Source organism: Trachymyrmex cornetzi, unplaced genomic scaffold (genome assembly GCF_001594075.2).
Source record: "Trachymyrmex cornetzi isolate Tcor2-1 unplaced genomic scaffold, Tcor1.1 scaffold836, whole genome shotgun sequence".
Taxonomy (NCBI): Eukaryota; Metazoa; Arthropoda; class Insecta; order Hymenoptera; family Formicidae; genus Trachymyrmex; species Trachymyrmex cornetzi.
Genome location: NW_017300176.1, coordinates 42669 through 55243, shown reverse-complemented (window position 1 = coordinate 55243; position 12575 = coordinate 42669). Strand labels below are relative to the sequence as shown.

Below are 12575 nucleotides of genomic sequence, written 5' to 3'. Positions count from 1 at the left end.
CGAGAAATCTAACCTGTGAGAATTGAATCACTTTCAGCGATGTCTAAACTACAAAAGACATATGACTTCATCGTCGAAACTCGCCAGCGTTGGAGCACCCTCTAGTAACGAGCGGCAGGAATTAGGTTTAACACCTAATATTTCGAGACTCTTAGAAAAGATTTAATCTTATTTGAAATCCTCTTACTGTGTAAATCGAAGAACAAAGTCTAGATTTTCAGGCAGAACTTTGTGATTTGTAATGTGATATTTCTTTAAAAACACGATCAGAAAAAGGTGTTGATTTGTTTTTAATTTTAAATACATCACAGTATCCATCTCTCAGAAACTCTGGTCTTCGAATTTTCTCCATGTTTGACTCCACATATTTATGCGAACGCTCTTTTTCCAAAATAAAAATAATAAAAAATGATAAACGTTCTTCTTTAAGCGACGCATCATTATCCTCGCTGATGCGAATTAGTTCTTCCAACATCTCTGTGGATACACCATTCTCAGTAGAATCGAGCAAACGACTCAAAAAATAAAAATAATTTGTCTATATGTATACCTAATTGACTGTTTCTATTTTCTTTGGTCCTTCGTTCCTTTTATATAATACGATATATAATTTTGCTTTCCTGCCAAGACACATACGAGTATTTGATTCTTCTTTTTGTGGAATAGGCCTACTGGGGAAACCACATAAAAAAAACACATCTTACAATAGTACCTCACGAATGATGTGGAAAGCTATTGTCGAAATGTACGTTATCATAATTATGTAATGTAATGTATTACGTAGATAACTATGTTAAAAAAAAGATATAAGTATATTATTAAAGAACCAATGAATAAATTAATAGAAAATTTTATTAACGTTAATAGAAATTATTTAATAAAAAACATGTTTCAATAATAATTTGGCGGAAGGTGCGGTCCCAGTATGTTTCTGGTATAGGGACGCTTCTGAGCCACAATGTCGCGCGCGGGATCGGCAGCTAAGCCGCCAAGTCTCGAGGGGTAGTGGGAGCCGCTCGCTGGAATCAGCCCGAAATGTGCAAATCTTTGCTAGCACTGATGTAAATAAATCATTGTTAATAAAACTTCATTGTAACTTTTAAATTCATCATTGTTAGAATACCATGACGTTATAAATTTTTTATTATTATTTTTGGAATACAATCAATTTATGTTAATATGCAAGTATTTAATAAAGTTACTGTTGACTGTTGCGCGATAGGTTTTACTGTTTATTATTAACCTTGAGAATAATTTGCGAACATCTAGCTTTGGCTCACAACCCTCTCTTATTTTTTTTTAATTATATATTTCAAAGAAGAGCCTTTCAACTCGTGTACACGAAATTTCGTACAGGCGGTGCGCGAGTAGGTAGGCTGTTTTAAAAAATTGATTCTTTTCTAAAATTAATTTTACCATTTTTATTTTTAATTGTCCGTTCTCTTTCAGATGATCAACCGTATACTTTTTGTCTGAAACATTTCATTAAATAGAATAGGAAATATTTAGGTTGGGACATTAAAACGGATAAGCAGTATATAAATATCAAAGATTTTCATTATTTATCAACAATATTATAATATGACAACGGTGTACAATTTTTTAAATATCTTCTTACAAAATTATGTCTTTTTATATTTGACGAATAAAAAAATACTATTGTAAAGTCAACAGCTGTGTATATAAAGGCTCCGAAAAAGTTTTTAGCAACAAATTGTTGCTTAAAAACACTGCTAGTATGAGAAACATGCTCTTGAATTTGATCTTAATTACATAAGTATTACAAATCAACTGTTATTTTTTGGGTAATGTTAAATGAGGTATATGTTAATTAATATATGATTTCTTAAGAATTTACATCATTTTTTGTAACAAAAAGAAAGTTATTTTGTAACTCACAAGGAAAGGCTTCCAGGTATCTCTTTCCAATTTTAGTAAAACTTGATAGGAATAGTAGATTTGTAGAAGAAATAAAAATATTTAATATATATTTTTTATCAGTAGTCAAACATGTTTAAGGGATGAAATCAGTTCGATCAATATTTTGATTTTCGTTTAACTTTCTAAACAAAGTATGATAGCATAATTTTTTCCAGATTCCATGACGCGTTGTCCGTTACTTCTGCTGCTCGCATGCATTTTCGAGAGTACCTGGTAATATGGGCGAGCACTCAATGATCATAATCTTTTCGCACAGTCCAATTATGGCACTTTTCTTTCAGAAAACATGTTTCCTTGTACAATGTATAAACCGATTTTTTAAGAATAAAATTAATTTCATCCTTTAACATGTTTGATTGCTTATACAAATACATATTAAATATTTTTATTTTCTCTATTAACCCATCTAGTTTTATTAAAATCAAAAAGAGACACCTGGTAGCCCTTCCTTGTCAGTGTTACACACCACATACACGCGCGCGCGCATACAGGTATGTATAAAAAGAACGTTTTTTCATTTGTATATCTGTACCATAGATTCATCTAATATTTAACATTACATATTTTATGTAAAAATTTATTGTTTTTATTCCTAACGCGCGTAGAAAGATGTTGAAAAAGATTATTTTTTGTCGATCGAAATAAATCCTGAATTCAAGTGTTTTTTTTTTATAGTTTCGAGCGTGTTGAATTTAGATATGTGATGTTAAAAATTAGTAAAATTCTGGGTAATTAAATACCTAGAATTCAAAGATAATCAGTAATAAACGATTTATTAAGACCTGCCTAACGTTGCTGGAATATCTCAGTAAGTCTCAGTAGTTTTCCAGTAACGATACAGACAGCAAACTTTACTGGGAAAATACTGACAATGAGACTTAATGAGATATTATGGCAATGTCATGTACGCAGATTGCTGACATCTTTGAATTCAAGACATTTCCCCGGGATTTTACGAATTTTTAACATCATATATCTAAATTCGACACCCTTGAAATTATAAAAAAAATACCCAAATTTAAGATTTATCTCCATCAGCAAAAAATTGATCTTTTTCGATATTCTTTTTTAATAGATTTTCTACAACAGACCATTACCTAAGTTTTAAGTATTAAGCCGTAAAAAATTAATCAATCATAGTTGGCTTCTTACATTTGACTGTGATTAGTGATCGACTTCTTATGGCTTATAACTTAAAGCTTAGGTAATGGCTTATTATACAGGGTGTTCCGCAAGATTTCTCTCATCACTCACAGGAAGATAGATGCATGGTGAAAGGGATAACATGGTGTGTACAGTTGGACAATGTCTCTCTCTAATAGCGTTTTCTCTTGGGATACACTGGGTGCAACCTCGCACCGCACCAGTTACGTGTAAGCGCTACACTCAGCTACACTATACTAAAGTGGTGCACGCCATGGTGTACACTACATCATTATTGCGCTAAAACCCTGTTCTCGCTTGACTTCAATTTTCAAATTTTAAATGTTACACTGGCTCTACACTGTCTCTTTGAGACGGTGTAGAGCCAGTGTGACGTTTAAAATTTGAAATCGTTTAGCAATATTCACAATAATAATCAAGATATTAATTTTTGTATTTGTACTAATGAGAGCACGTCGAGAGAAACACTCCATCCGTAGCCAGGCCCAGTTTATCAAGTATTGGCTGCCAGCAGTGCGTTGGACAGATAAAAGGGGAAACGCACCGCTACTCGGCGCGATGCGGCGAGATATGTAAGTGACGATGTCAGGCACTGAGCAACGGTGCGCTTCCAGTAGTGACCAGTATTATTAAAATGTCCGATCTAATAACAAAAAGAAGGAAATTTCTTACAGAGATGCTGATGGTTCGAGCAATAGAAACACACAAAGAAAAACTTATAAAATCTAAAAAAGTTTAAAGTATTCTTCCAGCAACCTTCATAATATGACAAACTCTTAGAAATATTAAGAAAATTTTTTCATTAAGAGAAATATGATAATTATTAATATTTTACAGCATTATATTATAATTAATTTCATCTCATTTTGCTAACGTAAAATAGAGCATTGTGATTAATATTAATGATAATGTTATTTTACAATAAATCGGAAATGAAGGTCAAGCTGGATTTTTAATGCTTAAATAATTTCGTGTAAATTTATATACTATAATACATATCTCTAATCCTGCAAACTGCACGCCGAATTTAATTTTTAGTTTTGAAACGCAATCCTAACAGAACTAAAGCAATATCAAATTAAATTGCTAGGGTTCGATTCCTGGCTGCAATAAAATTATTTCCCTGGCTATACGTCGAGCGGCCGAAGCGTTTCTTTCGGCGTGCTGTCATTAGTACAATTACAAAAATTAATATCTCAATTATTATTGAGAAAATCGCTAAACAGTATGGGATTTTTGTGTTCATCTTGATCCCATCTATCTTCCTGTGAGTGATGGGAGAAGTCTCGCGAGACACCCTGTAAAAAACCTCTAATATTTAACATGAAGAAAGAAATTACCTCTTTTGATGTGTTGCTATAATTCAATTATTTCTTCAGATTAACATTGGCTTCATGACAATTGAATTGCATTCAGTCAAGATATAAAGAATCAGATAAGAATGGTATAAATGGAAGATCGCATTTATCATGAGACAACGCCAAATTTACTGTCGAACGGATATCTTCTTCAATATGAGCCATTTCCAATTGTATCAAACTGTCTCCAATATTAATGTTCTGTGACAATAAAAAGAATTCATAAAATTTGTAAACAAATAAGTATACATGGTCCCGAATTTAAATAGCCAAACTTTGAAAACGCATAGGGATCTATAAACTAAGAAAAAAAGTCCTATAGAAATATGCTCGTTTGTGTTTCGTTTTGGAGAAAATCGCAAAAAAAGATAAAACGTACGCTCATTTTTATTATTTATTCATTCACACTTATTTATTTACGTTGTCACTTACTTAATGCAGATAATGTTCAAAATGTTGACCTTTTGCAGCAATGCATGCATTGCATCTTGTGCGAACAGTTCGTGTTGCAGCCAAACACTGATCTGGTCAATGTAATGGCTAACTAATACTCTTCTGGAAATCAGCGCGCATACCTTCACACTGTCTCTAAAGTATTATCGCTGAAGTCGTACATGAAAAACAAATATTTCGCTTTGAAAACAGTAATATTCCAAAAATTAGTGTTGTCTCTTTTGGCAATTTGCCAAGCAATAACGAGCACATCTCCAAAAGACTTTTTTTCTTATAGCAAATTTGGTTGGACGCACTAGTGCATATTAATACTGTAGTACACTGATTTAACTTGCGTTAAAATAAAATGCAAATATTTTGAATTATAAAAATATTTTGAATTATAAAATACAGATTTTATTTAACAGCACAATAAAATATATTGAAGATTTCATAGTTAAATTTTTTAATATTTATATTAAACACATTTTTACTTCAATTTGCGTACGACGGCTTTAATGTACGCACTGAGTACATCCAATCGAATTCGCTATTAGTTTATCGATTCCCTACACGTTCCCGAAGTTTGGTCATTTAAATTTGGAACACCCTGTAGATTACATATTCTAATGACAAGCTTTCCTCTTAAACAATTGAAAATTATCTCGATACAATTTTTCAATAAAATATTCTTTTATCATGTGATACTACAATTTCCTGAGATATACAATATATTTTTAAATTTATATAGAGTAGACCGGGGAATAAAGGGCCACTTTTGACATTTTTTGCTATAAAATAAAGAATATTTAACTCACACAGATCCTGTTGATATTTTTCGAAACTAGAGTCCTTTGACTATAAAATACATGAGAAAGTATGCATATATACCCTTCATTACAAAGATATCGTAAATTTTACAGAGGAAGTCATTCGGCACTTCTTACCCCATATGTGGGGCAAGAAGTTCCACATAATGGGGTAAAAAGTACCAATACTAATATATTACGTTAAAACTATTTTCAGAGATAAAAATAGGTATATACTAAAGAGTTTTTTATTATAAGGTGGGTTTTTATTATTAAGAGGGTTTTGGTAACAAAATTATAATAGAAATATTTCAGTTTTAACAGAAAATTAAATTATTAATGTTTTCTTAACCTAAGACAAACTTTGAAAAGAAGAAACAAAACTAGCACTATATCGTGCTCGAAAACAAATAAGAATAGTCTTTCCTCTTACACTTGATTTTTTAAGTCATTTTGACCTTAATAAAAAATTAAATCAGTCTTCCAATAATGAATGATTATAACGAATTTGAAAAAATATTTGTTATAAAAGATAATTAAGCGATAAAATCATTCGTCATCATTATTACAGTAATATAGACGCGTCGAATAAGCCTAATTTCATCGAAATCGGAGATGAAAGTCGCATTCTGAATAATTTACCTGTCTCTCTGCGTAACGAACACCACTAATGCTAATTCTATAATGAGTCGATAATCGAAAGTAATCGGTAACGTTTCGTACTGTTGACTATTGGTCAACTTCACTGATAAGATTATCGACTTAGGATTATCGACTTGTTATAGAATCAACATTAAGGAATGCAGAGCAATCATGGCACTTTTACTCCAACAACCATGGCACTTTTTACTCCAAACAAGTCACGTAAACTTTGCGGCATTGTTATTAAAAAACTATAATAGAAATAACAATTCTAATAATCACACTGTTAAAACAATAGAATAAGATTAATAAATATACTTATTTAATCTATCTAGGTGCAAAAATGATCCCTTCAGACCAAAATAACTGCGGCGCTAATTATCTTACTTTTGGCTCTCAAACACATGGGTACATCCGTGCAAGTTTCCTGACGGTTATTAAGCAGTAACGAACTGTGTGACATAAGATTCTTACTCTTAGTTGACAAACTGTGTGGTGGAATTTTCTAGTGAATGCCTTAATACCGAGATACAAGGGGTGGACCTTTTTCCCCGAGGACCTTTACTCCCCGGTCTACCCTACTTAGTATTAAAATGTATTAAAATGAAAGTTAATAGAATGGAAAGCTCAATAGTCGGGGAGTCTCGTGTGACACTTTGTGCTGTCAACATCTCTGCTCGCCGCTCCGCTATGATTTCGGGATTTTGCTCGATTTACGGTGTTCTCTCTCGTAAAAAGTCGGCCTTTTACTTTTACTTATTTGCTCGCTGTACATTTTACGTCTTGTAGGTGGTGATTATTACATTACTTCAATTTTTATCTTCTGATTTTTTACTCTTAATGATTTCGCGAGTGCTGGTCAGGGAGTGGAATGTATTATTGTGAGTGAGTGATGCGATCTTTCTGCGTTTCGATATTATATTAGTGCGTTTGTACTGCGTTTAGTTGTGTGATTTTCATTACATTTCTGTAATGTTTTATCACTGTGTAATAATTTTCTATAGTCACGTCATAAGTTTATGTTCAAATCTAGTCGTTATATCGTTATTGTTTGTTCGTCGGTCGCATCTGCCCTTGTTTAGAGGACAGACACAGATATAAATAATTATTTCGTTAATTTTTGCTGCGTGTCTTTGTTGTGCGATCCTTCGCGTTAACACATTCTCTTGTACTGTGATTTTGAGTATTTTAGAATAAGTCAATCGACGTGTATACCAAATGTAAACGATTTATTTTGCGTACGCAGCCTTGCGCATTCTGTAGAGCTGACAATAGTTTGCGTCCATCCGATGATTGTATTCCTGTTGGTGCAGCTGGGGGTGGACCGTTGTTGCCTCGGCTTACAGCTGCTTCTGCTACTTCGGCTGATTGTGTCTCGCCGCCTTTTCTCTCACCTCTACCTGATGAGAGTGATGGAATGCGGTGACATTTCTCTCTGATATCTTCGGACGTCTCATCGGCTCTTTCTGCAGTTAAGTCCTCCTTGTCTACTTTAACTAAATCCATCTCTTCTTTGAAGCACAGAATTGCTCGTATTGAGTCTGGACTTGTTCTCCTAGATCGCCTCGAGCTCTTTCTGGAAACATTTAATGCTAAGATGGTGGAGTTCGATGGGGTACTTCAGCGTCTCGGTGATATCGAGGGTGCGGCGAATCAGCTGGCGGTGGCGACGGATGGCCTATCTGCTGATCTGGTTGCTGTGGGTGCAAGACAGGTCACCCGAGGAGCGCATCGCTAGGCTGGAGGGAGAGGTGCGTGCTGATCCTGCGACTTCTGTTGGTGGTTCTCACGCCTTGCTAGATGGACTGTCTGTGAGTTTTGGGCGCATTATCAATGAGCGGAGGGACTATGAGCTCATTGTATTCGGACTACCAAAGGTCCCCCCTTCAGAAAACTGCATCCAGACTATAACGAGGGTTTTATCCTCCCTTGGTGTTTCGGTGTCTTCATCGGAGATTGCTCGGGCCTTCAGGATTCCTGGCAGAGGTTCGTCTTGATCTCCACTTATTGTCAAACTTACGACAATAGCGAGGCGCAATGAGTTGATCACCAGAGCTCGTCAGAGGGATGGACTTAGTCTGATGTCAGCGGCTCTTGGCCGGCAGGTAGGATTTCTATTTGCGAACGAGCTACGGCAGCTGAACGGCGCATTTTTGCGGAGGCTCGTCGACTGACGGTGTCGCATGGTGTTGGGCGTGTTTGGATGCGTAGGAGGATCACGTATTTTCGCGTCAGGGATAATGCGCCTTCGCATCGGTACACCATTCCGGACTCACTTCTATCCATCCTTAAATCCGTTTCATTCCCGTCCGCTTTCTCTCTTCCCTCTCCCCTGCCCCTGCCGCTTGCGTCTGGTGGAGGTGGCTCAGCATGACTCCCTGCTGATCCGTCTAAATATCCGAGTTTGGGGATGGGCGTCTTTCGTAATGGCGGACTGCGTTTGGCGCATATTAACATTAGGTCGCTCGTTCCGCGTGTTGTGTTGGTTAGAGATGTTGTCGCCTTCCACCGTTTGGATGTTCTGGCCGTCGGGGAGACTTGGTTGCGGAATTCGATCGACTCTGGATCCGTAAACATAGATAACTACGTGTTCGTTCGCTCGGACAGATCCACGAGCCGCCGTGGTGGTGGTGTAGCGCTTTATATTGATGAGTCTCTTTAATTCTCCCTGATCGGCTTGGACGTTCCGCCGGTGGATACTCTCACTGACATTGTCGCCGTATCTCTCCATCTTGCTCGCGGTCGGGTAGTGGTTGTCTGTGTATATCGCCCTTCTGATACGCCACTATCTGACTTGCATTTCTTAGAATCATGCCTATCCTGTGCGGCATATATAACCGATGTGATCGCGTGTCTAGGCGATTTCAATGTCGACATGCTCGGTCAGATTAATTGTAACGCCAAACTGTTACTTGATATCGCATCGCTGTTTTCTCTTAGGCAGTTGATTGATGCGCCAACTCGCGTAACTTGTAATTCGGCAACCACCTTGGATCTTATATTTGTCTCGTCGAGCATTAATGTGGTTGAGTGCGGAGTCAGCTATTAGTGTGAATGATCATCTACCATCTATGCGACGCTGGCTGTTCCGCGATCACATCGTCCTGGTCGTGTATCTTTCTCACGTAACTTGCATGGAATCAGGTCTGAGAACATTGAGTATGAGCTGGGGCTAATAGACTGGTCCCCGGTGTATGCGGCGTTGCATGTTGATGAGATGGTCTCTCACTTTACTACCTTTCTTACTGCAATTTATGACCGACTTGCTTCGATTACTTGTAGGCGTGTATCTTGTCCTCCGGCTCCGTAGCTGAACGGTGCAGTCCGACGGCTCATTGAGCTGAAGAGACGCACCCTTCTTAGATACAAGCGATCTCGGTCTCCTGCGAATTGGCAGCGCTATAAGAGCTTGCGGAACGACGTAAATATTGCGATTTGTCGTGAGAAAAAGTCCTTCCACTCAACCTCCCTTAAAACTGATTCCTCGCTCCAATTCTGGAGAAATCTCCGTGCCCTTGGCGGTGCACAATCCTCCTCTGCTTCTATACCTCTGCACCTTCCCTCCTGAATAATCATTTTCTTGATACTTTATCTTGTTCATCTTATTCATCTAACTTTTTGCTCACCTTCTGTCCTCTTCTCCTCATGTATCCTCGACCTTCAACTTTGCTCCAATCACTCCCAGTGATCTCTACAATATTTTTAAGCGCATTCGCCTGACTTCTACCGGGCCTCTGGATCTCTCCTACTGTGCCTTCCTCAATGTCTTGATTCCCTTCTCTTTATATTAAATTTCTCCCTTTCTCACAGTACCTTTCCCTCTTCCTGGAAACATTCAATCGTTCTTCCCATTCCTAAATCTAATAACCCCTCTTCTCCTTCATCTTTTCGCCCTATTTCTCTACCACCTTTCCTCTCAAAGCTGCTTGAGTGTATCTGCTTCTCGCAACTTAATGCCTTTATCTCTGAGTTTAATATCCTCCCCTCCTATCAGTCTAGTTTTCGTCGATCTCACAGCAGGACGACGGAATTGCTTCACATATCCGACGTCGTGCTTCAAAATTTCGACAATTGTCGCCTTACTTCCATTGTTGCGCTGGACTTCACAAAGGCTTTCGATACCGGCAATCATGACCTACTTTTAGTCAAACTCAAATTATGCGGTTTTTCTCAACATGCTCTCTCACTAGTTTGCTCGTTCCTTATAAACCGCACGCAACAAGTCCTCATATATAAACCTTTTCCTCTTTTTTCCTCTACTCGTACCGTTCTCTCTGGGATTCCTCAGGATTCCATTCTCGGACCCTTACTCTTTAATATTTTTGTATCTGATTTGTCTAATATTTCTCTGTCCTCTGAGCTCTTCATGTATGCAGATGATGTAATTCTTCTCAGATCCTTTCATCCATTTGATGCTTTAGCAACTTGTTCTGCTTTGAATTCAGACTTGAGATCTATTGCTGAATGGTCCGCTAATAATGCACTGCATCTAAATCCTTCTAAATCATCCTTGCTGATCGTCGGTTCCTCAACATTGTTTTATCCCGTATTCAGTCCTTCGATATTTTTCTTAATTCTATTCCAATTTCTCGTTCCTCTCTACTCTATTAAGATTCTGGATATTCATGTTGACTCTTCGTGGTCTTTTGAGTCATACGTGATCGCCAAGTGTCGAGCTGCTTATGCTCGTCTACGTCTTCTTTATTCCTTTCGCCACATCCTTTCCTGCTCTCAAAAACTTCTCATTTCTCAATTACTTGTTATTTCTCTATTTGATTACGCTGATGTCGTCTACATTCCGGCTCTTAATCAGCATCTGTTAAATCATGTACAGCGTATCCAAAATTCTTGTCTCCGCTTCTCCTATAGTGTCCATAAATATGATCATATATCTCCGTATTACCAGAGATCTGGCTGGCTTAAAATTTGGCAACGTTTTATTCTCCACCTGTGTTGTCTTGTATTTTCTCTTCTGTGCTCCAATACTCCTCTATATCTGCGACATCTCCTTCGCTTGAACTTAGAACATCATTCCTCTTTCAACCCTCTTGTCACCAGATACCAAGATTGTTTATCCTTCCCCATACATTGGTCCACTAAGTTCCGTGCTGCTTTCTCTTACACCTCTCTTAAATACACTACTCAACAAAATCTAGGGAACACTTTCAAACACGCTAAAAATTGAGCAATATTCAGAACACCGTAATTCAATGAAAAATCATCGCGGACACAAAATTAAAAAAGGATTCTTAAGGTTAAAATCTCTTCTTTCGAAATCTATAATTGAAATTTCAATATGACTGATACTTTACGGCGTTATACGGACACAAATGGATATCCGTCAAATCTAAAAATTTTTTACAAACTTTACAAAGGTCTATGGCGTGAGGTAAAAATTACACGAAAATGCGATTTACAGCAGTCAAAAGAGTGAACCTTTAATTTGTTTTTTTTATTAAACATTGTACGATTTTTTTTTACCGAATTATTGAACGATGAAGCAAAAGTGATCACTTCTATTTTAACGTTCAATAACTCGGTGGAAAAAAATCGTACAACAATCAATAAAAAAGGAAATTGAAGGAAAAGATTCACTCTTTCGACTCCTGCAAACCGCATTTTCGTGTAATTTTTAAAACCTCACGCCATAGAGCTTTGTAAAGTGTGTACAAAATTATACGATATGTTTTAGATTTGACAAATATCCATTTGTGTCCGTATAGCTCCGTCAAAGATCAGTTAGATTGAAATATCAATTACTGATTTTGAAAGTAGAGATTTCAACCTTTTAAATGCTTTTTTAAAAATCTCATTATGACCATTTTTAACGAAGTTACTCTAACCTGAAGTTAAAAGATCATTATGTGATGTCTTTTTTGATCAGAATTTTCGAAGTGCTCTTGCCATTTTCTGAAAAATAGTGGTTACCGCCGACATTAGCGTAACCCAATGTGCATCACGTGGAGGTTGTCGGTCGGAATTTGCACATCTGTGTGTGTGTGGGCGCGCGCGCGCGCGCGCGTGTGTGTAAGGTGATGAGATGAGCATTTACGTGTATGAGGGTGTATTTAATATTGTGTGTTTCCTCTCTGATTGATGACCGATTGCAATCGTTGTCGCATGATTACACATCTCTGGATGAAGGCTACTGGAATTTCGTTCCAAATCTGCCTAAGCGCTTCTCGCAGCTCATACAAATTTCGTGGCTGTTCTTCGCGGCGTCTTAATC

The 12575-nt window shown here is 37.0% G+C and overlaps 1 protein-coding gene across 4 annotated transcripts in view; it reads right to left on the bottom strand.

The window, feature by feature from the left end:
- papi (tudor and KH domain containing protein papi) overlaps window positions 1-12575 on the bottom strand; it is a 49872-nt gene that overhangs the window by 26570 nt on the left and 10727 nt on the right. Inside the window, exons 7-8 of one of the 4 annotated variants that reach the window (XR_001940523.1) lie at window positions 4446-4664; window positions 1595-2151 (exon numbers count right to left, since the gene is read on the bottom strand). Coding sequence is in view for 1 of the 4 variants with exons in the window: in XM_018519740.1 (XP_018375242.1) it covers window positions 4518-4664 (147 nt within the window). In the remaining 3 variants the exon portion in view is untranslated. Of the gene's footprint in view, window positions 1-1594; window positions 2152-3588; window positions 3749-4303; window positions 4665-12575 lie in introns of those variants that run through there. The other 3 variants (XR_001940522.1, XR_001940521.1, XM_018519740.1) reach the window with 3 other exon arrangements.